This window comes from Antechinus flavipes, chromosome 4, assembly GCF_016432865.1.
Source record: "Antechinus flavipes isolate AdamAnt ecotype Samford, QLD, Australia chromosome 4, AdamAnt_v2, whole genome shotgun sequence".
NCBI lineage: Eukaryota > Metazoa > Chordata > Mammalia > Dasyuromorphia > Dasyuridae > Antechinus > Antechinus flavipes.
Window position 1 is genome coordinate 86,653,895 of NC_067401.1, and position 25,770 is coordinate 86,679,664.

The 25,770-nt window shown below is 35.8% G+C and overlaps 1 protein-coding gene across 6 annotated transcripts in view; it reads right to left on the reverse strand.

The window, feature by feature from the left end:
- SDCCAG8 (SHH signaling and ciliogenesis regulator SDCCAG8) overlaps positions 1-25,770 on the reverse strand; it is a 282,059-nt gene that overhangs the window by 193,203 nt on the left and 63,086 nt on the right. For all 6 annotated transcript variants that reach the window (XM_051993493.1, XM_051993494.1, XM_051993490.1 and 3 more), the window contains 2 exons: positions 9,147-9,285; positions 883-1,035 (listed from right to left, as the gene is read on the reverse strand). In XM_051993493.1, the coding sequence (XP_051849453.1) occupies positions 883-1,035; positions 9,147-9,285 (292 nt within the window). The remainder of the gene's footprint in view (positions 1-882; positions 1,036-9,146; positions 9,286-25,770) is intronic.

A 25,770-nucleotide genomic window follows, 5' to 3' on the forward strand; every position in this document is an offset into this window, starting at 1 on the left:
TAATAGAATATTGTTTTATAAGAAATGGTGAGCAGGCTGGCTGATTTCAGAAAAACCTGGAAAGACTTGCATAAATTGATACTAAGTGAAGTGAGCAGAACCAAGAAAACCTCACACACAGCAACAATGAGATTATGTGATGATCAACTGTGATGGACTTGGCAATTTTAAACATTTAAAAATGATTCACGTCAATTCCAATAGACTTATGATGGAAAGAGTCATCTACATCTAGAGAAGTATCAAGACCCAATATGGATCAAAGCATAGTAATTTTATCTTTATTGTTTGTTTCCTTGTTTTTTATCTCATTTTTTTTTCTCTTTTGACCTGATTTTTCTTGCATGGCATACCAAATATGGAAATATGTTTGGAAGATTTGCACATCTTCAACCTATATTGGATTACTTTATGTCAGAAGGGCGGGGAAGGGAAGAAAAATCTGGAACACAAAATTTTGCACAGTTGAATGTTGAAAACTATCTTTACATGTATTTGGAAAAATAAAAAGCTACTGTTAAAAAAAAATAAAGATTAGAGTGATATGAAGTTCTTGAATAAAGCTCAAGAAAAAAGCAAAATATAAGAACACTGTCATAAACACCTAAAAGGGCTAGGTGGCAGAGTGGATAGAGCACCAGCCCTGAAATCAGGAGAACCTAAGTTCAAATCTGGCCTCAGACACTTAACACTTTCCTAGCTGTGTGAGACCCTGGGTTAAGTCACTTAATCCCAATTGCCTCAGCAAAAAATAAAAACAAAAACAAAATATATAAGACAAGGTTAAAAATAAATTTTCTTTAATAAGGACTTGCTGATATTTAAAAAAGCACAGCAACACATTTTCAACAACTACAGATTAAAATATTTAACACCAGTTACCGTTGCTCCCAGTTCTTCACGTTCTTTTTTCATCTCTTGTCTCAAGGCCTCCTTTTCACCGAGTCGTTTCTCTTGCTGAATTACAAGCTCTTTTTCAAATCGACTTTTCTGTCTCTCCAGCTCAGTCTTAAACTGTTCACACTGAATTAAAACCTATTAGATAAAAATTAATGTAATTGCTGAGTTACAAAATGTAAAAATGCAAGAGCCTAAATTTTATGATATTTTTAAAAACAATTTGAAGATTTTTGATTTTCATGTAAGTACTATCAGATCAAAAACATCAACTTCAACTTTGAAGCATAAGATGAAAAATAAAATCAGAGGCAACTTTTTTAATACTTTAAGCGAATCTCATGTTTTTACTGAGAAGATTTAACAGAGCATGAATAAATTGAGAAGTACAAGGATTTGGAGCGATAGAGTCAATAATATGATATAGGAATTTAGCCAAAGAGGTCAGAAAAAAACAATTTCCCTTTACTCACCTTGAGTATATATCTTTAAAATAAAATAAGTAATACTTTAACAAATTTAACATGTATTGGTCTACCTGCTATCTGGGGAAGGGCTGGGAGGAGAGGAAAAATTGGAACAAAAAGTTTTGCAATTGTCAATGCTGAAAAATTACCCATGCATATATATCTTGTAAATAAAAAGCTATTAAAAATAATAAAATAAAATATGTAAACATTAGACAGTTGCTTTTTTTACAAATGAATATGATATTTAGATAAAGAATAATTTAATAACAAATTTTAAAATATGGCATTGAATTTAAAATTATATGCAAGGTACTGTTGAAATTTTATGATAATCAATCTTCCTTAAATATATTTAAGCCATGTTTTGGTTTACTATACTTTTATCAATATAGTTGTTATAAAAACTAAATAATATACTTACTAATATAGTTGTTATAAAAACTAATAAATTGTAAGATAAAGTCACCCAATAAGACTATGTGATTGTAGAAAATGATACAAGTATTTATTTCCTAGTTGAATTTTTTTTTTTTTAAAGGGAAATTCTTACTTTACTCATTTTAGTTTATTCAGGAAAAAAAAAGTCTCCTTTATACTATTTCATGATGCCATTTTCTCCATCTTCTATATTTTACAGAAAGATAACATAAAAATAACACTAAACAGAATTGAGTGAGAAAACTAATTTTTTAAGCCACATTTTAGTCTGAAACAGCTTCTTAACCAAAATAATAATCTCATATTTCTGCTTTCCCTTTAACTTTTAAAAACCCCATATCCCATACAAGATAACTTAATCAATGAGACAATTTAATAAGATTGATTAATAAGAAATACTCTAAACTTCTTTTTTTTTTAAGTTTTGAGTAAGGATATGCTTCCCTCTAGTGAAAACTAGAATTAATACACTCTATCTTCAATTGGAGAACTCAATGAAGTATTGCTTCTCTTACAGGAGAATTTCTCTCTCATTTGAAAAACATAAAAAATTATGATTTCCATAAAATTGTTCAGTAAAGTTTCTGTTTTCATGGCTTAAGGAATTAGATCACTAAGATCAGAGAAGTAAAATGAAGAAAATAATGAGAGAAGGAACTCTAATTTAGACTCCAATGCAAAATGCATCTGAGTTTGATCTTGGACTAATTCCCAAGCTAACCTATTCTTTCTTTTATATTTATTTTATTTTCCATGATCTATCAGCCTTGCCACTTCCTTATCAATCTAATTCCACAGCTATTATCTGCTTATACTAAATACAAAGTGAGTTGAATTTTTTGCCTAGTCTAGGTGCATATCACTACTACCTAGTACAATTGCTGGCAAAAGCAAAATGCTTAATGAATTGAATTCTTCCAAAACTCAGCCCCATCTAGCTCATTAGCTGCTCTGGCTCTAGTAACCACCTGGACTACTTTTCCCAACCAACAGTTGCTCAGAACAGACAAGTAACAACCACAATTCAATCAATCACCAAGTAATTATTAAGTACCTAAAATGCTCCACATGTGGTAGGTGATTGAGATAAAAACAAGGAAGAAAACCTCTAATCTCAAGGAGTGTTTATTGTAATGGGAGAAGACAACAAAAAAATTATATATATATATATATATATATATATATATATGTATATGTATATTCAGAAAAAGAGATAAAGAGAAAAAATACAAACTAATTCAATATCAACTCTTTTGAGGCAGCTAGGTGGCATAGTGGACAAAGCACTGAATCTCAGTTCCAATCAAGACATCTACTGGCCATGGGACCCAGGGCAAGTCACTTCATTGCTTCAGTTTCCTCAGTTGTACAATAGGGACACTCACTGCAACTATCTCCCATGATTATCATGAGAATCCTGAGGTGATATTTGTAAGGCACTTAGCACAGTGCTTGATACAAAATTATGAGCTATATTAATGCAAGTTAGGAGTAGCTAGTTAGTAGTAGATGGAGGATCAAGAAAGACTTCATTTAAGTGATGCTTCAGCTCCAAGGATTCTATAAAGTAAAACTGAGGAGAGGATGCATTGCAAACCCAGGAGATGGATAGTTGATAGAGAACATAAATGAGATGTTGCAGTGCAAGCAATTGAGAGACCAATGTTTTTAGATTACAGAATTCCAGAGTAAAAATAATGTACTATAAGCCAAAATGTTTATACTGTATTAGATCCTAGAGGCAACAGGGAGCTACTAAAGTTGATTGAGTAAAAGAAAGGTCAGAGCTGTTTTAGGAGAATCACTTTGACTATATAGTTAGAGTAATGAGAGTTTTCCCACAAGTCAACGAGCATTCATTAAACAATTCCCACATACCAGGCACTGTGCTAAGCAAGAGTAAGACAAATAGAAGTAGGAAAAAAAAGAAAAAAGATAGCCCCTGTCTCTAGGAGTCTATATTTTAATGAGGAGGAGGGAAGGACAGAGGAAAACACATACAGGAAAAATAAAGGGAGTAAGGGGTAAAGCCTTAATAGAGAAAAATCAGAAGTGCCTCAAGCCAATTAAGAAGCTAATGCAATAATAAAGGAGAAAAGTGAGGAGGACTTGAACTTAGCTGGTAGCTGTGTAAAAAGACAGCAGAATAGGATGCTATGAGGTAGAAGTCCAAGATTTGTCAGTTAATTGCATATATGGATCAAGTAATAGTGTGGAGCCCAGGATAATGTTAAGGTTGGGAATGGGAAAGACTAGAAAAATGGTGGTGCTTTTAACAAAAATATACAAGTTTAGGTCAGGGTAGGGAAAGGATAATGATAAGTTACATCTAAAACATCTCCAGGACATTCAGTTTGAAATGCCTAATAGTTAATTGATAATAGAGAACTAGAACTCAAGGCAGAAACTAGACTGAAAATGGAGACTTGTGAGTCAGTCATATAGCAACACTTGAACCCCCGTGAGTTCATGAGGTCACCAAAAGTGACTATGGAGAGAGAAAAGGAGAGGGCCTTGGACAAAACTATCAGAAAAACTGTAAGGAGTTATGATATGAAGAAAGATGGATTAGACAGGCAGGAAGAAAATCAACAAGATCACAGCCCAGAGAGAAGAGAATATCCAACAATCCTCCAAGAATGCAGCAAATAGGTTAAGAAAAATAAAGACTTGTTAAAAAAAGAAAGAAAGAAAGAAAGAAATACCATGAGATTTAGCAATTGATATCTTTCAGTGGGTAACTTTTCAGAAAGGGATTTCACTTAAGTGATGTGATAAAATATAAAAAAGGTTGACAGGTGAGGAGAGGAAATGAAGGTAGTCAAAGTTTCTTTCTCAAGGAGTTTTCCTAAGAAGAAGAGAAATACATAACAGTATCTTTTTTTTTTTTTTTTTTTTTTTTTGCTGAGGCAATTGGGGTTAAGTGACTTGCCCAGGGTTCCACATTTACACAACAATATCTTGAGAGGATGGCTGTGACTAAAAAAGATTGTTTAAAGACGAAGAAGCTTTGAACACATTTGAAAGGAATAAGAAGCCAATATACTGAAAAAGGTTGATAAAGATTAAAGATGGGATGATTGAAGTTACAAGTTGCTGAAGAAGGAGGGGCTTGATCAAGGACATATACAGAAAAATATGCCTTGGCTAAGAGAAGTCCTTCCCCCTCCATTGTTAGAGGCTAAAGGAATGAAATCAAGGATGGGAGATAATGTCAAGATATTTTGAGATAAGGAAAAGGGGAGAAAAAGGAACTCACAATAAATAGCATCAATTATCATTGCTGAGAGAGAGGAGGTGTGGCAGGCTTGAAAAGATAAGAAAAGCTTACAGAGAGTGAAAAGGAGTTCTACTAAAGGAAAATGAAAAAGACTGCATTGTTGAAATGAGGACCCAGTCAATTTATGATATATACTTTCAATACTACTGTATAACTTCCTCCAGCTCTGTTTAGCAACAGTAGAAGAAGCAGATTATGGAAGTAATCCAGAGGTGACACTGGCAAGGAAGGAATGATAATAAGACCAAAAGGCAAAAGATTTGAGAACAGAGAATAACATAGATTTGAATTAATTGACTATAGAGTCAAGCCTGGAAAGGAAGGATAATGAAATCAAAGGAGGAATAATGTCATGATCTAGAACTAAGGGTCAGAGGATGCTCAAGCAATGAAAGCAAAGGACAGATTTAGATTTCTGGTTGGATAGAAGAGTGTCAGTTATTTAATCAGAGATACAATTGGAGGGGGCAATATTTATTCTATTATCTATTATATGATTATCTTTTAAGACTGAGATGAAGTCATTTTATTTCATTTTTCTTTGGGTATGGTTAATGTGGGAATTTGATATGATTCCCACATTATTTATGATGTGCATTTGTGTTGTCTTTCTTGCCTTTTCAATGGTAGAGGAAGCAGGGAACTGAAAATAAAACTGGTTAAAAAAAAAAAAAAAATACTAATTGGTACATTGGGAAAAAATATTAGATAATAAGAGTAATGCAACAGTAATGCTATGCAACATGGTCTACACAAATCTTCCTTTAAAAAAAAAAAAAAGCAACAAGTTTGTCACCCTGTCAAATTATGACTTTTTCTTATAAATTTCAAGATGAAAAGTTATCTTGAAGACTTGCCAATTTCACAGTGGAAATATATTTTTTAATCTGGTATAAAGAATAAAGTATAAAGAAAATACCAACACATTCCCTCAAAGCTAAGAATACTAATAAAGTAATAAAACTCATCCCACTAAGTATAACAAAAGGGCAACCTTTTTCATTTTAGCATAACATGTGATCACAAAGTGATATAAACATTGAAAAGAATTTTTGATTTCAGAGGAATAACTATATTTCTTCTTATCAAGTAGTATCTAGGGTAAACTCTGTTTTTAACTATCAAGACAATAATTAAGGTAGTGCAGCCGAGTCCTTAATCCTGGGATGAGAAATTGCTTCAGAGTAAGAAATTTAAAGGTTGTCTAATATTTATTTTGCTCCTCTAGGGAAAGAAAGGTAAAGTAGATGATAGGAGTAAAAATGCTGGCAGAAAAGGTGATAGGATAATAAGAGATCATATTCTAATAAACTATTTCCTGCTCACAGGGAGCTTATTTTCTATTTCTATACATAATCACTTATTGATTTATTGAGTCGTTAAAAAAAAGGACCAGTTATCAGGCCAAAGGGTCCTCATACCGATGCAGAGGCTGTTCTAGTCTAGTGAGGTAGTCCCTTCAGTGCCAGCAAAAGTAGCCCCACAGAAGGTCCCTTACCACACTTGATCTGGGCAGATCTATTGAAAAGGCAAAAATTCCCATTGTCCCCCTCCTCCAATACCCCCACTATCTATTCTGGTTCATATGACCAGGGGTAATAGGCAAAGGAGATCAAGTATAAACAATCTGGCCTAAAGAGTTCTGGCCTGGGAGTAAAGATTACTAGCTTCTAGTTCTTGTTCTGACAAGAATTCTGGGTCTGTTTGTTGTCTGTAAAATGAAGAATGGGGGCAAAGTAGTAGCAGATGTAAGTTGCTATCATTTGGTTATGATGTGTCTCTATCACAGCTCAGTTCCAATAAGACATCAATGAGTCATTTTCTGAGACTAGGCAAATCACTTCACATCTTTCAGTCTTAGTATCTCCTATGAGCATTAAAAGATCCTTAAATTTCCTCCCAGGTCTAAGATGATGCTTTTATGAATAGGAGAGAGGGGGAATCAAAGGAAAGGCTTAAGTTCCTTCATCAAAAAAAACACTGATTTGGGGAAGAATTGCCATTTCCTGATTTAACACCCAAGAATCAGGGTCCTCAGATGCCATGAAGAAGATGACAAATAATCTTGGCACTTAATGATCAAAAACAATTAGCTCCAATACAAAAAAACAGGGTTTTCTACCCTCCTGATCCAAGAAGTCTTTTGGCTCCCTGGTTATGGCTTTGCAATTGGATAAATAGCTGATCCAAGTTATCTTCTATGATACCAGTCTCAAAAAATTAGCACTATTTCCATATATTCTAAGCTTCTAAACTCTCCCTGGTATTATTTATTTTTCAGCCAGTATCATTTCATGGAGTAGGAATTTTGTTGATATTAACCACAATATTTTTGGTTAAAAAAAAAAGTATTCACTTTTTCCTAATCCTAAAACTGGACAAGTGGAGAAGGATAAAAAAGCTAAGCCTGAAATCATGAAGACCTAGATTCAAGTTCAACCTCTGTCCATAATGGCTGGGTAACCATGACCAACTAACTTCTTAGTGCTTAGGTAACCCTCTAAGATTCTGTTACAGACAAGATGCTCAACTGCACAAATGAAGGGAACTTCCATAATCAGAATTCCTCACAACAATAAAATAACAAGTATGGGTCCCCTTGTCCCATCAAAAAAAAAAAAAAATCATCATTAACTGTATATCTTCACTTGTGATCAATGTCACAAGTAGTTAGAGTATGACTAATAACACTGTGTTCAGGTCAAATTCTCAGTGCCCCAGCTCCCTCACTCATAGAACAGGAGAATTGGGCACAATCCTGTCCAGCTTTAAAGTTCAATCCATGTCATGAATAGAATTACATGATGAAAGGCATTCACCCTTTTTCACATCTCTCTGAGAGGAAATATTACTGTCAATAAGCTTAGGATGTCTAATATAAAACAGAGTAGAATCACTTATTAAGTACATAAAAATTCATGTGAAGTGGTCAATCATTTAAAGTAAATCAAGTCCACAGTATTGAGGATCATAATTTTAAAACTAGAAGGAATCATGAGACAAGGTGGTGAGCATATATAAGCAGGGTATAGTATTCTAAAGTTAAAAGGAACCATTTTAAAGAGAACTAAGAGTAGAACTTTTCTTAAGTTATATGTATTTTCTTAACACTTCCCTTTTAGAAAAAAAAATTCTATGTGAAGGGCAGGCTAGATGGTGCAATGGATAGAGCACCAGCCTATGTCCTAGATGTGTGATTCTGGACAAGTCATTTAATCCCAATTGCCTTGCAGCAGCAGCAACAACAACAACAACAAAGAAAGAAAATTTCTGCATACAAGATTTTGATGTCAGGCTTTTTTTGGTATTAACTTTTCCCTCCCCAATAAAAATGTCTAAGATGGTATATATCATAAAGAATACTTGATTAAGAATCAGAAGGTCTTGGCTTGAGTCTTGACTTTCGATTTACAATCTGTGTGACATTTCACAAGTCATATTAGCCTTATTGAACATGTTTCCAAACTTATAAAAATTAAAAAGGTAGACTAGATGATTTCTAATGTCCTTTCCAGCTTTAATTCCATGACCTGATGTTCTGCCTGTAAGAAAATCATGCTATGATTGGCTTGCAATACATTAATTCAACACTAGATGGTACCACAATCTAAGATACTGAAAGACAGAATGCAATTCATTTCATGGAACAATAGCAATTTGCTTTAGGATTAAGTTAAATTTTATGTAATTTGACTTTCATATATTGTAATAAAACAGATTCCTTTTCTACACATATTATAAATCTCTTCACAACACAATCTGAAACTTACACACTCTAAAAAGAAAACAGAACCGTACACATATACACACGTATGCATGTACATATAAACTTCGTATACCTCTTCTAAATAACTTTTCAATGCTGTAACTCTGAGTGATGGTTTACTAGAAGTTTGTTTTTTTTAAAGAATGAGAAAAGTCTCCAAAGGATAAAAGGAAATGGACAGCAAAAACCAGAAATCCATTGTGTAAGTGGTGGCCATAGAGAGTACAATGACAGAATAATCATAGAAAAAACAAGCTACTAGTAAGGCTGTCCCTTAAATTTCTGCTCCACTCACCTTGGTTTTCTCAAAGTTGGCTTCTTCTGTCATCAGGACAGCCTGTTTCACTTGCTCATAGGCATTGGATTCCATTTGCTGCATCTCTGACAAAGTCTTCCTTACTGTAACTAGTGCAGACATTAATTCATCTCTCTCCCTATCAGCAAAAGGAAAAATTCAGAGCAAGAAACAATGAGTCATGAATATATTCTAAACATCAAAATAGAGAAGAAATGAGAATTTAGATGCCAACTTGGCATATCTTTAAATGTTCCTATGAAAATGCCCTCTGCCCTAAAAAAAAAAAAAAAAAAAAAAAAAAGAGAGAAGAGTAGTTGATAAAATTTTGGAAAAAAAGCTGGAGTATTCATTGCAGAACTGTATTCAGGCATGACAAACTGTTATGTAGTAAGATTAGGATAAAGCTGCAAATTGAGGAAATTAGAAAATATTAATCCAATTCGAAAAGGGCTGGGGATAGTGGGAGGTAGGGGTGGAGATGGGGATAGAAAAATAATAACGGGAAAACAGAGGCTATTACTGATAAAAGAAGATAAGTATATAGGAGATAGTAGGTAGTAGGTAGGAATAAAACTGGTTTACTATACATTGCTTTTTCATTTGCTTGAAATCTATATTATCTCCTTTCCACAAAATACTATTTTCTTTCCCCTAAATTCAAATATGCCCCACTTTCTACTCAAAGTGCCCATTAAATCAATTCTAAACTAGATTTAAACATTACCTTCTCAAATTCCACTTAGTACCTTGTTTCAAGTTCTGGACCATAACATCTCCTTATAGGATCAGATCAATCATACTGAACCATGCTAAATTAGATAATTATTGTCTCTATCAATAATGACTTAACACTTTGTAAGGATTCCAACATCCCAATCTCTGTCTTCATTTTAGAGAATTTGAATATATATGCTGATATTCCCTAACACACATTAATTTCAGTTTCTCACCTCTTATTCAAGATCTACTCTTTATTCTACTTCAGCCACATAAGTCATATCCTTGATCTTTCTATTACCTACAAATGTACTGCTTTCATATTTATGAACTCAAATTTTTTTCCCCTAAATTCAAATATGCCCCACTTCCTACTCAAAGACCTTCTTCAGAAGATAGCAATACTGAATTACTATGGTCACTTTAAGATCACTCTCAAGTGTCACTCACTAGTACAACGATAGGGATGTTAAAGAAAAGCAATTATTTATAATAGTCACTATCCTTATCCCATAGGCAACAAGCTTGCATTTTCTTCTTAAATACTTTTCTTTTTCATTCTTGCCATATTCTGACTCTTGATGAGACTGGTTCCCTCCTAATGACATAGCCCTCTTGGCCACATCTTCTTGCACTGGCTGTTTTCCGTCATTCCCTCTGTCTCTCTGAGGTGGAAGAATTGGGAAATCGTTTGTTCCCACTGCCATTCAACAACCTTTCCTCCTCAATCCCTTTCTATTCTGCAGTCAGAATACTGGTAGCTATTGCCTAGTGATCTTAGTACCTTTTCCTTTCTTCCATGAGTTTAGTGCCTGGATCAAAGCCATCTCCCCCTCTCCCCCAGTCTCCCAATGTGGTATTCTCTTCTTTTTATATAATATGATGATTCTCTGGGGGCAGGTCTCTTGGGGAGGTTTCTGGAGGCAGCCTTAGTTTCAGTTCCAAGTAAATCACTTCAAATGCAGCCAGGAGTTAAAATCCAGTACTTTTTTGTGTCCTTCAAAGTCTTGAGCTTCAGCCCCTACCTCCCTCTGAATATCTCCAGCCAGCACAAAAGTGGAATATGGAATTACTCTGTCTCTGCCTCCAAGAGTCCATATATGACATATAAATATATGTGCTTCTGTTATCTCCCAGAGTGCTCTTTGGGCCTGAGAGCTTCTTGCTTATATGCTGTATACTTAGCACACACCAATCATTATATCACTGGGAAACCATTTTTTTTCTGATCATAATCTATTGTTATTTCATCTCACCCTATGCCTTGCAACCCCAATCCAGTTTATCCATTGACATCTAATCTTTCAATCTCTCAGTTTTTACCCAGGGATAATTCTCCTACACTACTTAGACCTTCCTCCCTTCCCCACTGACCTCTTGGTAAGCCACTTCAACTTCACATTGTCCTTTTCTCTACAATTCTCTGCCCCAAGATTGAAGATCTTATCCTGCTAAATCTCACCTTGGATCACTTCCAAATTCCTCTGCCTTTGCTCCTATATATGTGCTGCTGAAAGCAGTTAGAGAAAAATCTTAGGACTCTGTTGAGTCTACTACAAATTTAAGTTACACAACCTCCAAGTAAGAGTTCACTATGAAAAGGCAATCCTTTTACACCCCTTCCCCAAATAAATTTACTATCCCAACTCACTGTAGAGAATCTTCCAAATCTTCTCATCTCTCCTCAAAGTTCCCATCACGCTCAGTTGAGAGTTTTATCTTGTATTTTACTGAAAAGATATGGACCATTTCCAGAGAACTTCCTCTTCTTACCTGCTCTTCATTTCATAATATCCAGATGTCTTCTGCCACTGTCTCCTCTTTCACTTTGTGCTATATGTAGAAGCCTTTTCCTTACTAAGGCAAAATCCTTCTGTACTCAAGTGATCCTATTACAATTTGTTTTCTCCAGTAAATTGCTGGCCCACCTCCATCTCATTATCCCTACTCTCACTTATCTTCAATCTCTCCCTGTGTTATTTACCAGAAGAGCATGTCAATGAGTCCTTCCCATTCTAAAAATAATAATAATCAAATCTTGATCCATCTATCTCTGATAGCTATCATCTCCTATATCTCTTCTGCTTTTGGGGGTTAAACTCCATAAGAGACATTCTATAATAGTCAACCATTTATTAAGTGCTTACTATGTGCAAAAAATTGTGTTACAAAGAGAGGCAACATATTGAATTTCTAGAGAGTAGAAACTATCTAATGAGGGAGATAAGTGAAAACTACTATAGGTACAACATGATCAACACCGATCAATGGAGGAAAGGAATTAGAATTAAGAGATTAGAGAATGCTTCCTATAGAAAGTGGAATTTTAATTGGGACTGGAAGAAAGTCAGGTGGTGAAATTAGAAGGGAGAATATTTTAGACCTGGAGGACAGTTAGTGAAAATGCCCGAGTTTAGAAAAACACCAAGGAATCCAGTGTTACCAGATCTCAGAGTATAAGTTGGGAATATAAACTGTAAGCATTCTGGAAAGGTTTTTGGGGAATGGGTGGTTATAAAAGGTTTTGAACACCAAATAGAAGATATGCTTGATCTTGGAGGCCACAAGAAACTGCTAGAGTTTACTGAGTGGGAAGTAGGGTGAAGGGTATAGGCAGACATATTTTAGGAAAATCTAAATTTTGTTAGCTGAGTGGAAGATGAACTGGAGAGGGAAGAGACCTTAGGCAAGGAACTAACAGCAGATTATTTATTGATCCAAGTACAAGATGATGAGGGCCTTTACAAAGATGGTAACAGTATCATGAAGGAAGGGAATATATATGAGAAGTTAGAAAAGCAAAGCCATAAGGCTTCAGCCAAATATTGGATATGAAGAGAGGGACGATTCCAGGATGACACCTAGGTTCTGAGCCTGCAAGACTAGGTCAGAGGATAAATGCCTTCCATAATAGGAAAAATAGGAAGAAAGGGTCTCTTGGTGGGGCAGATAACTTCAGTTTTGGACATGTGGAATGTAAGATGTCCAAAATATATCTCACAGTCTTTTCTCTGCCTTCATTCTTCTTTATCTCTTTGAACCCTCTGATGTTGCTGATCACTCTCTTCATCCTAATGCTCTCTCCTGTCTGGATTTTTAGAGACATTACTCTCTCCTAGGAGTGCTTTTACATATCTGACTATTCTTGCTTGCTCAATCTCCTTTGCTAGATCTTCACACAGGAAGAACTCTAACTCTGGGTTATCCTACAGGGTTCTGTCCTGCGCCCTCTTCTCTTCTCCCTTGACACTGATTCACTTGGTTATCCTCTCAGTTCCAAATGGTTTGGCCACCAAAATGTAATGTCTGGAGGACCTTGGGATCAGTCTGAATCCTTGGTCTTAGAGGAGTGAAGACTTTACATGTTTTCTTACTCATTAGACCATGAACTCCTTGAGATGAGGGTCTATTTTCACCTTTTTTTTTTTTTTTGGTATCCTTAGTGCCTAGCACATAGTAGGCAGTTGGATAAATATTCACTCATTGACTGATATAAGAATAAGTTATCAAAACTAATGTAACTTGGGTCACATTGTTCACCAACTCCTAATAACATTCACAGGCCCACTAAAATGAAAACTATCAAAAGTAGAATGAGCTGTTTCACAAGGGTGAAGAAAGTCTTTAAGGAGAAGGGAGATAACTAATTTCCAGGATGTTGTAAAGGGGATTTCTGTTGTTATCTGTTATTCTAAATGACTTCCAATCCTTTCCAACTCTTAAGACACTATGAGATATTCATCAAAGGTATGATTGAAATAAGTGTCAAAATGTCTCAGAACAAAATCTAGGTAGAGTGAGATCTCAGAGTTGGAAATAAACTCCACATTCCTTGAATAAAAAGATTCCAAGATAATTTGCTAATGTTTGCAAGTGGGCATTGGGCAAAAAGGAGAGCTGAAGAATTTAATCAATAAGTTGTACAAAAGAACAAAAACACAACTTAAACAATTAAGATGTTATTGACTAAGGAAAATGCTAAAATTGTCCAGAAATTCCCAATGCAGAAAGTGTTTTAAAAGTCATTTAAAGGCAGAACAAGTAATGGGCTTATAAATCCAATGTATGTTTCTCTATTGGTTTTGGACTAATGTGAGACTCCAATTTTGAAACTATGGTTTTAAATTCAATTGGAATAACTGTTTACAGTTTAAAATTTGGCAATAAAAAGAAAAGTGCCTGCCAAGAAGCAACTTTAATTTTTCAAATTTTAGCTGGCTTAAAGAGAAAACTGAAGGTAGAAATTAGGTTTGTTATTGTTTTAATTCAAAGGAGTACTGAAATTTTTTTTAACATCAAATAGTTTTAAAATTTTGAGAAATCTATAATTATGCAACACTAGTTTCATAGAACTTCAACTGCAAGTCATATAATACATGTGGGAACTTTTTCAAAAAGTAAAAATGTGATACAGCTGACTTAAACAAAGAGTCATTTGTGATGTTAGATTAAATTACACTGCCTTTTTTGTGCCCAAGTTTAGAGTATTTCCCATTGGAATTTCTTCACATAGGCAGGTTTTAAATGAAATTAATTTTGGTTAAATTTCAAAAAGAAGAAAAAGGAGACAGAGATGGCGAGAGAGACAGAGACAGTGAGAGATAATTACATACTTGCTGTAATCCAAGCCAGGAAAACTAGATCCAATGCCATGACATTTATGGTAACTTACTTAACATTTTTGTGCCTCAGTTTCCTCATCTCTAAAATGGATAACTTAATATTTTGCTAACTACAGACCTTAAAATATTATTAAAATGTAAACTTATTATTAAAATAAATGATATATGTACTAGACTACCTGCCATCTAGGGGAGGGGATGAGGAGAAGGAGGGAAAAATTTGGAACAAAGTTTTGCAAGGGTCAATGTTGAAAAATTACACATGCATATGTTTTGTAAATAAAAAACTTTAATAAAAAATGAAATAAAATAAATGATATAAAAGAACTATTAGTTCAAGTTAAATTTCGTCAATAATGCAATTAAAATTATATCTACACCTCCAAATGAGTCCTATAACCTGAAGCAATGCTGAGTTGCATTTCAGGTATCTAATTAAGAAATTACTTCACTGGGGGACAGCTAGGTGGCACAGTGGATAGAGTACCATCCTTGAAGTCAGGAGGACCTAAATTCAAATCTGACCTCAGACACTTAACACTTCCTAGATGTGTGACCCTGGGGCAAGTCATTTAACCCCAATTGCCTCAGGAAAAAAAAAAAAAAAAAAAGGAAAGAAAGAAATTACTTCACTGAAGAAAATCAAAATATTTTACCATCGGATACCAAAACTGATACCCTGAATCAAAGTTCAAGCATGTTTGAATAGTTTAGTTCAGGCTCAAAGATCTAAAACTCATTGAAAGTATTAGTGATTACAAAATTACCTTATTATTTAGTTCTTAAGCATAACAGATTATAATAATGCCAACATTTTTAAACAGCTGCTCTCTAAGTACATGTTGACAAGTGAAAAAATTGTTAATCAACTGAAATTGGAAAACTTCATTTTTTATTCACAGTTTCCAAAAAACAAACAAATATATTACCTTCCATCTTTGGAGAAGCTGCATAGTCTAATATAAAAAACACTTGGAATTAAAATTCCTTGGATTTATTCCCAGCTTTTCTTTTCACTAGATGGGTTCAAATCATTTCAATTTCTTGAACCTCAATTTTTTCATCTGTCATATGGAGATAATACCACCTGTTCTACCTAGCCCATGTGGTTTTTTTTTTTTCCCCCTGTGGGTCAAATAAGGCAATGTATAGGAAAATGTTTTATTACAAATAAAGTACTACCGTAGTAAAATGATTTATTAATATTACTTAAGAGCAGGAAAAATACCACAAATGTGCCCAAAGAAAAAGTGATTGTAAAAGTATACTTATTAAACCCTAGTTCATAATAGAGCAGAGCCAAGATGGTGGAAAAAAGGCTGTGACTTCTCTGAGCTCTTTCCAAATTTTCCAAACACTTTCAGATGTCACAAAACAATTTCCAGAGCAATAGGACCCAGAAAGGGCAGAGCAAAATAATTTTTCATCCCCAAAAAACTTAGGTCAGCAAGAAAGGTTTGTCGTACCTGGGTGAGAGATTATAAGCTAATGTATCTAATTAGTTTATATGATAGTAGTATGAAAAGAGAGAAACCCAAAGCACCATGCCATTGATTAATGGGGAAAAAAAAATCATTACTAATTATTTAAATCATGTTCATTGTAAGTTCACAGGATGTACTTTTTGCCTAATTGGGTTGAAATCATATCTCCCCCACATACAACTACATACAGCAAAAACTTGATGTATTGTTAATACTATAGCCATTAAACTCCAATAATGAACCAGAAACTATGAGCCATCCACTAGGAGACAGAAAACAATTTTCTAATTAAAGTCTTTTCTACGTATAAAGTTTGGTGGGATAATGAGAATAAAGTTGGATTTGAATAAAAGTGACCTGGTTTCAAATTCTACTTCTTCCACTTACGATTTAATTGATTCTGGGCAAGTCACTTACCCCCATTAGGCCTCAGCTTCATTATCTGTGCAATGAGGATATTATACTAGGTGATCTCAATCCTTCTATGATCCAATGATCCACTTCCATGCTATATAGAAAAGTCACTGTCCTCAAAGAGCATATATATATATATATATATATATATATATATATATATATATATATATATATATATATATATATATATATATATATACACATATATATATATATATAGTGATACAAATATATGCAGAGTAAAAAAGATCACTAGAGATTCTAAGAGGTGGGAGGGAGATGATAACCCTTGCAACATAAAGAAGTAGAAGAAGGAATAATATTAGATAAGAGGCACAAAAATATTTGATGGTTACATAGAGTTTATGAAGGGATATATTATATAATAAACTTAGAGAGGTATTCTAAGATAAGATAGTTAAAAGGCTTCAAATGACAAATAGAGAAAGACAATTAATGGAATTTTTTAAGCAGGAGAATGAAATGGTCAAACTTGTACTTTAAAAACAATTTTGGTAGATATATGGAGGATGGAGGGAAAAGGAAAGAGACAAGAGGATACAGGAAGATGAGTCTGGAAGCTATTAGACTAGTCAAGGTGACTAGGGCCTAAACTAAGGTAATTATGTTATAAGAAGAAAAAAAGAGAATGAATGGGAAAAAATGTAATGGAGGTACAAAATCAATACAACTTGATAACTAATTAGATATTGGAAGTAGAGTGAAAAGGCTGATGACACAAAAATTGTGAATTTAAGGAATGAAAGATTGGTAATGCTCCTAACAGAAACAGGGATATTAAGGGTACAGGTCTAGAAAGGAAAAAATGATGAGTTGAGTTTGAAACATGTTCAGTTTGAGATTCCTATTTGACATCTATTGGGAAATGTCCAGTAGGCAGCTGGTGAAGTGGGAAAATGATTAAAAGTGGATATTTTAATCTAGAAGTCATCTACATAGCAATTGAAACTAAATTCATATAAACATATGAGATTATCTACAAAGACATAATAGAAAGAAAAGCCCAATACAGAATTTTATACTATGTCCTTTGTCAAGGGGAAGTACACATGGCTGATGTCCCAATGTAGGAAAATAAGGGGTGATCAGACAGTAAGAAAGAGACCCAAGACAGCAATGTCACAAAAATACAAAGAGGAGAAAGGGGTGAACTTTGTCAAATATTATAAGAAAAATCAAGGATAAATACACTAAGAAGAGATCCTTGTACTTGGCCATTAAAAGATCATTACCAATCTTGAATGGAAGGGTTCAGAGGAAGGATGAAGTTGGAAGTCAAATCAGAAAGTGTCATCAAGTGAGTAAAATGAGAGAAGTAGAGACAACAAGTAATCAAAATATGTATGATCAGATTTTACCTATCTATGCATGTGATAAAAAAGAAAACTTATTTCCATAGTTTTAAAAATATTCTTTAAGTTTCTTCTCAAAACACATTAAAAACTAGTTAATTTCTTTCCAATAATCCAATGATCAAATGTCTTTTAAGACGCTAATTTAAAACCAGAGTAGTGCTCTCTCCATGAAGAAATATCTCTAAATAAGTCTTTTAAAATTTTTTTCAATATTATTTTATTTTCCAAATACATGAAAAGACAATTTTCAACATTTATTTTTGTAAGACTTTGTGTTCAAAATTTTTCTTCCTTATCTGTCCCAGATGGGCCAGAACTCTGAACTTGAAACAAAGGATTCTTACAAGGTACTAAGTCAGTGGAATTGATAGAGACAATGGTTATCTAATTTAGCATGGTTCAGTATGATTGATCTGATCCTACAAGGAGATATTATGGGCCAGATCTTGAAACAAGATACTAAGTGGAATTGAGGAGACAATTGTAATGAGCTGAAACTGAGCAGATGCACTGAGGCAAGCACTTAAGGCTAATTACCAACTGGACAATACTCTATTAGCATTTGCTTGGAAAATGGCCCCCCCACCATTCTTTTTTCTTTTTTCTTTTCTTAATAGCTTTTTATTTACAAGTTATATGTATGGGTAATTTTACAGCATTGACAATTGCCAAACCTTTTGTTCCAATTTTTCCCCTCCTTCCTCCCACACCCCCTCCCCTAGATGGCAGGATGACCAGTAGATGTTAAATATATTAAAGTATAAATTAGATACCAATAAGTATATATGACCAAATGATTATTTTGCTGTACAAAAAGAATCAGACTCTGAAAAATTGTACAATTAGCCTGTGAAGAAATCAAAAATGCAGGCAAAAGAAAATATAGGGATTGAGAATTCAATGTAATGATTCTTAGTCATCTCCCAGAATTCTTTCACTGGGCGTAGCTGGTTCAGTTCATTACTGCTCCATTGGAACTGATTTGGTTCATCTCATTGCTAAAGATGGCCATGTCCATCAAAATTGATCATCAGTATTGTTGTTGAAGTATATAATGATCTCCTGGCCCTGCTCGTTTCACTCAGCATCAGTTCATGTAAGTCTCTCCAGGCCTTTCTGAAATCATCCTGCTAGTCATTTCTTACCAAACAATAATAATCCATAATATCCACATACTACAATTTATTCAGCCATTCTCCAATTGATGGGCATCTATTCAGTTTCCAGTTTCTAGCCACTACAAACAGGGCTTCCACAAACATTTTGGCACATACAGGTGCCTTTCCCTTCTTTAATATTTCTTTGGGGTATAAGCCCCAGTAGAAACACTGCTGGATCAAAGGGTATGCACAGTTTGATAACTTTTTGAGCATAGTTCCAAATTGCTCTCCAGAATGGCTGGATGTGTTCACAATTCCACCAACAATGTATTAGTGTCCCTGTTTTCCCACATCCCCTCCAACATTCCACATTGTCTTTCCCTGTCATTCTAGCCAATCTAACAGGTGTGTAGTAGTATCTCAGAGTTGTCTTAATTTGCATTTCTCTGATTAATAATGACTTGGAGCATCTTTTCATATGGATACAAAGTTTCAATTTCTTCATCTGAGAATTGTCTGTTCATATCCTTTGACCATTTATCAATTGGAGAATGGCTTGATTTCTTGTAAATTAGAGTCAATACTTTCTATATTTTGGAAATGAGGCCTTTATCAGAACCTTTGACTATAAAAATATTTCTGTGTTGACCTATAGAGAGATTTGAAGGAGGGATTATAGGGTGGAGTAAGAAAGCCAGAGCAACTCCTAGGCAGATTCCTGTGGTCATTCCTCTCACGTCTACAAAGATTTAAGATCAAGGACTTTTGTTTATCCTGACTCCAGCTGATTCTAAAGTATCCTGGGTGCTAATGTGGTCATCACATTTGGTGCCCAAACGTGGGACCAAGGATCCTACTTTCACTGAAGTCGTCTCTGGTGACCAGGAAATTGGTTGAGTATTTTAATAGACAAACAGGGAACTTTGTTAAGGGTTAAATTAGTAACCTTTTCTAGCTGCAATGGGCCAGATATTGGGAAAAGATTCTCCCCCAACCCCAGCCCCACCCCCAGCCCCACCCCCACCCCCACCCCAAAGGAGATTTGCAGGAAACATACTCAGACTGATGAAGAGACAGGGTTTATTTATGACTTGGGAGCAGATTGATGGATTCCTAGATACATTGGAATGTATGTCTCCTTGGTTCTTCAATGAAGAAGAGATAGGGTTAGATAATTGGAAACTTGTAGGAGATCAACTTTGTGAATAAATGATAATGGTTCCGAGTCAATTTCCAAAGAAACATTATATATATATATATATACACACACAACATAATACAATTGGCCTTAAAAAATCCTGCAAGTTATAGAAAAAAGTTTTCAGAACAGACAGATGAGGAAGTAGGAGGAAAAAGAGGAAGACAAAGAACAGTTTAATGACCATATCCCCACAGGACATGGAGATTTAAGTGAGGTTTAAGGGTGTGGTGACTTTCCATCTCACCAGGCAGCTGCAACCCTGCCTTGGGAGCAGATAATTGACCCTCCCCCATCAACTCCACCTTCCAGGATGGAGGAAGGAGGAGTAGTGGGAGGGGCAGTGATGCCACCAGCATCTCCCCCTCTCCCCTTAGCAACCACCCCTTCCTATGAGTAGATTGCAAAAGGCAGTACTTAAGGCCACAGAGGAAGGGAAAGATATAGCTGAGTTAAAACTACAAATCTATCCTGATTCAACAATTTAACTCTTCAGGTCAAGAAAGTAGAAGATATGTTCCTTTTGATATAGAAATCCTCAAAGACCTGAAAAAGGCTTGCACTCTTTATGGGGCTACAACAGCTTATGTTAAGATGTTCTTACAGAATTTGGCTTATGAAATCTTAACTCCTAATGACTAGAAATCTATAGCAAGGGTATGCTTAAAACCTGGACAAACCTTGTTGTGGCTTTCTGAATATAGTGAGCTGTGATGTTCTTTTCTTTTGTATAATATGATGGTTCTCTGGGAGCAGGTTTCTTGAGGAGGTTTCTGGAGGTAGCCTTCGTTTCAGTTCAGAGTAATAATCACCTCAAAAACAGCCAGGAGTTAAAATACAGTTTTTTATTGTCTCTTCCAAAATAGCCTGGTTAGTTTTCTTAGAGGCCTATCTCTCTGCTTGGTTCCAAGAGCTCTTGCAGTTTGTCCTTTGTCACCTCCAGCACCCTCTGAATCTTGGTTCTACTCCTCCAAATACTTCATTCTGCCTGACTGCAGTCTCTATCTAGCTTGTCAATCTCCTGAACTCACTGAATTCTGGCTTTCAATCTTTTTCAACTAACTCTTGCTGACACAGAGGAGGAGTCAACCTTTGGGTTCACATCTTTAAGAGATCATATATAAGAAGCTCTGAGAGAGTGGGATTATGGGAGGTGTAAACTTGGATATCTCTCCCGACTTGTGAACTAATGTGTGAGCTAATGTGTGAACTCTCAAAGGTGTAAGCATTGTTTCTATCAATTCCATTGAGTTAATACGTTGTTTCAAGTTTTGGCCCATACCAGTGAGCTCTATAGGATATACAAGCCCAGCAAAACAGTCAAAGTGTATACTTCAATCAAACTATGACCAACTAACAGGTGTAGGTTCTTATGCAGACATTTAAGTGCAGATTAATTACCCCATAGCAGCATATGAGCAAATTGCTGCTGCTGCTGCTATCAAAGCATGGGCTTCTCTCCACAATAAAAACAATAAGGGTGAGGCCTTCACAAAAATAACACAAGGCCAAATGAACCCTTTGCTGATTTTGTGGGACGTTTGCAGACAGCTATCACAAGAACTAAAGGTGAAAATACAGTAACTGATATTTTGATAAAGCAACTTGTTAAAGAAAATGCTAATAAGGTTTGTAGAAGAATTATATGGGACTGTGCAAGGATGTTCTTTTATATGAGATCATAGACACTGTGTCACAGTGGGAACAAATGCCTTTTATAGCCAGGCTATAATGCAGACTCCCCAAGATCCCATCATGGAAACACAGGGTCCCTTCTGGCAAGGGACTTCCAAGGATACTCATCAATGCTTTCAGTGTGGTAAAGTAGGGCATCTGAAAGCTCAATGTTGGCATAGAAACAGAGTGAGAAAACAGGGTGGGAGAACAAGACCCAATACTCATGTCCAAAATGCAACAGAGGCTTCCATTGGACCTCAGAATATAGACTGATTCAGGGAAACAGGATGAGGGGCCCAGCTCCAGGGCCCAAGGCAAAAAACACTTGGGGCATGATGGCAGCTGATGCTACACCCAGAGAGTACCTAGAAGTTCAGTATCCAGACATGACCAATCAGTAAGGAAGCCATCTGATGGGAGAAAGGGATTACAATTGGGGAGAATAGAGTTGTATGCAAGCTGGGACAACTGAGATACCCCCTGGAGAAGTGAAATCTGTTCCTCTCCAGCCTATGGATCCTTTGCCTCCACGCACAGTAGGCTTGATCATTTCACCTTCTGAGAGCACTTACAAAACAGTGTCCATCCATACATTGATGTGATAAACTGGGGAATGTTAACTGTAGATAACATCCCAGTCACTAATACAGGTAGATAATGTGTGACTTATCACCCAGGAGAAATAGTAGCATCAGGTTTATTAGTACAGACTCCTAATAAGCAACCTGGTAATAGTTGCCCAGATTCTGACTCCAAGCAACAAAATCCAGGAATATATTGGACAGCAGCTGGAACAGCTAACCGACCTATGCTCACAATCTATATAATCGTTAGGAGGATTGGTAGACACAGGTGCAGATTGTACAGTCAATAGAGGTGCCAACTGGCCCAGTCACTGGCCAAAGATTAAGGCAGACACCTACATGTCTGGAGTAGGAGGATCAATGGAAGCTGAAGTTAGTGCCCCTTTGAGATGGACTTTAAAAGGTGAAACAGGAGTTTTTACCCCTTTTATAGTTGCAAAAATCCCCATCAATCTGTGAGGAAGAGATGTTTTACAACAATTAGGAGTAAAAATGAGTACTTCGGTTTTTTAGGCAGGTCTACTGTTGAAGGCCTCCCAATACTTTCACCTGTTCCTATCCAATGGAAAACTGATACACCAATGTGGATAGAACAGTAGCCCTTAAGTAGCGATAAAATTCAGGCCTTATTAGATATAGGAGCAACTTGACCAAGGACACTTACAACCTTCTCTAAGTCCTTGGAATTCCCCAGTATTTGTTGTAAAAAAGAAATCTGGAAAATGGAAGATATTGACTGATTTAAGAAAGGTAAATGAACAGATGGAAACTATGGGAACTCTTCAACCTGGACTTCCATCTCCTACTCAATTGCCTAGAGAAAGAATGGCCTCTTTAGGTCATAGATATTAAGGATTGTTTCTATTCTATCCCTCTGGATAAGGAGGCTATGAAAAGATTTGCCTTTTCAGTGCCCAGCATTAACTTAGCTGAACCTTATAAAAGATATGAATGGACAGTTTTGCCACAGGGAATGAAAAACAGCCCCACTATGTGTCAAATGTATGTTGCTGCTACTCTTGCTCCAATAAGAAAAGCATTTCCAAAAGTTAAGCTATTATATTATATGGATGATATATTGGGATGTGCACCTGAGGAACAAATGCTAGAAGCATGTCTACAAAAGACCATAGAAACACTAAGGAATTACAAATTACACGTGGCTCCAGAAAAAATTAAGAGACATGCTCCTTTTCAATATTTAGGATATGAAGTATACCCTAAGGTGCTTACAGTACAAAAACTGTCCTTAAGAACAGAGAAGCCAAACACCTTAAATGACTTTCAGAAATTGATAGGAGATATCCAATGGATGCGACCAGTGTTAGGCTTGACTACCTATCAATTGCAACCGTTATATGACATTTTAAAGGGAGACAGTGCTTTAAATTCACCACATCAGCTTATAAAAGAAGCTCAAAAGGCTTTGAGAGAAGTTGAACTGGCTTTATCCAATGTGGTTGAAAGAGTCACTCAAAAACCCTTGGAAATATCAGTTTTTGCTACACAAGAGGCACCCACAGCAGTCCTTCATCAAGGAGATAGTGTGATAGAATGGGTGAACTTCCCAGCACAACCAGGACAAAGCCTTACTCCTTACCCAGTGCTTGTGGCTAGAATTTTATTAAAGGCCATTAAGCGAGCAGTACAATTTGGAACAAGACCTGACAAGATACACACCTTTTATACTAATACACAAATTAATGTGTGCTGTGAAACCATCCCAGAGTGGCAACTTTTATTAGCCATAGCTCCAAATTTTACACATGGGTCTTCATTAAAGATAATCTGGCTATTACATAATTGGCAATGGATTCTTGAAGAAAAGGTTTCTAAATTTCCTCTTAAAAGACCAACTATCTTTACAGATGCATCCAAACATAATAATTGTGCTTATACTCTCCTGACTTAACTATAAAGAGTAGTCAAAACTCCTTTTCAGTCCACTCAGCAGAATGAATTGGATGCAATCATTCTGGCTCTTATTATCCAGGAGATATAAATATAATATCTGATTCAGCCTATTCAATAGGTGTGGTACAAAGAATTGCCACAGCCCAACAAAATTTGTAGCCTCTAATATATATCAGCTCTTTAAGGAACTTCAAGGGCAAGTGAGAAAACATCCAGGTAAGATTTGTATCTTACATGTCCACTCTCAAAGTGGACTTCCAGGTCCTATTTTTGTTGGTAATTCAAAAGTAGATAGCCTTCTAACCATGTTGGCCTATACACCTTTATTTCAGGAGGCCCAGGAATATCATTCTAAATACCATCAGGCTGCTCGTAAAAACCTGTCCAGCTTGCCTTCCTTTCCACATTCCTACACTCCCTCTAGGGAAGAATCCTTGTAGTTTGAGAACTAATAAAATTTGGCAAATGGATGTGACCCATTATAAATCTTTCGGTTGTCTGTCTTTTATCCATGTTGTGGCAGACTCCTTTTCAGGATTCACTTTTGCCATACCAGCAGCAAAAGAGACAGCCCGAGTGGTCACTGAGTTCCTCATACAAGCATTTGCAATTATGGGTGTGCCACAAGCAATAAAAACAGACAATGGTCCTGCATATACCTCCAAACATTCTGCACACTTTTGTGCACAGTATAAGATTTTACACACTACTGGCATACCTTTTAATCCTCAAGGACAGGCAATAGTAGAGAGGAGAAAGAGACATTAAGACACTCCTCCAAAAACAAAAGAAAGGTGGAGCCACAGGTAACCCTAGAGAACTTCAAATCTAGCTCTTTATACTATTAACTTCTTGATTTTTGACAAAGATGTACTGGCTCCAGCAGAGTGGTTTTATAACCCACTGGAAGGGCAGTGTCCAGAGTGAATAGTTCCACTATCTTTAGATGATCGCCAGGTGATGTGAAAAGACCCAGAAAGTGGTGAATGGAAGGGACCAGATAGGCTAACTGCTTGGGGGAGAGGGTTTGCTTGTATCTCTACAGGTAGAGAAGGAATCAGATGGGTGCCAATGAGCCATATTCGCCTTGTCCATCAGAGAGAGACGGAGAAGACCCTTGAAACGTAGGAGAAGACCCAAGAAACATTCCATTGCTGATTGTGCCCACCATTGAAAGAGCATGGCAGTTATGGCACTTGACTCACGGACATCAAAAATTGTTGGACTTCAAGGCCCTCAAGAATCACTGGATTCTCTGAGACATGATAAGATTGTTGTGGGACTTGAAAACCCTCAGGAATCATTGGATTCTCTGAGATGTAAGACTGTTGTGGGACTTGAAAACCCTCAGGAATCATTGGATTCTCTGAGACAAGGACTTCAAAACCCTCAGGAATTATTGGATTCTCTGAGACATGATAAGACTGTTGTAGGACTTGAAAGTCCTCAGGAATCATTGGATTTTCTGAGAAATGATAAGACTTCAAAATCTGCTGGAATCATTGGATTCCCTAATACATAAAAAGACTATT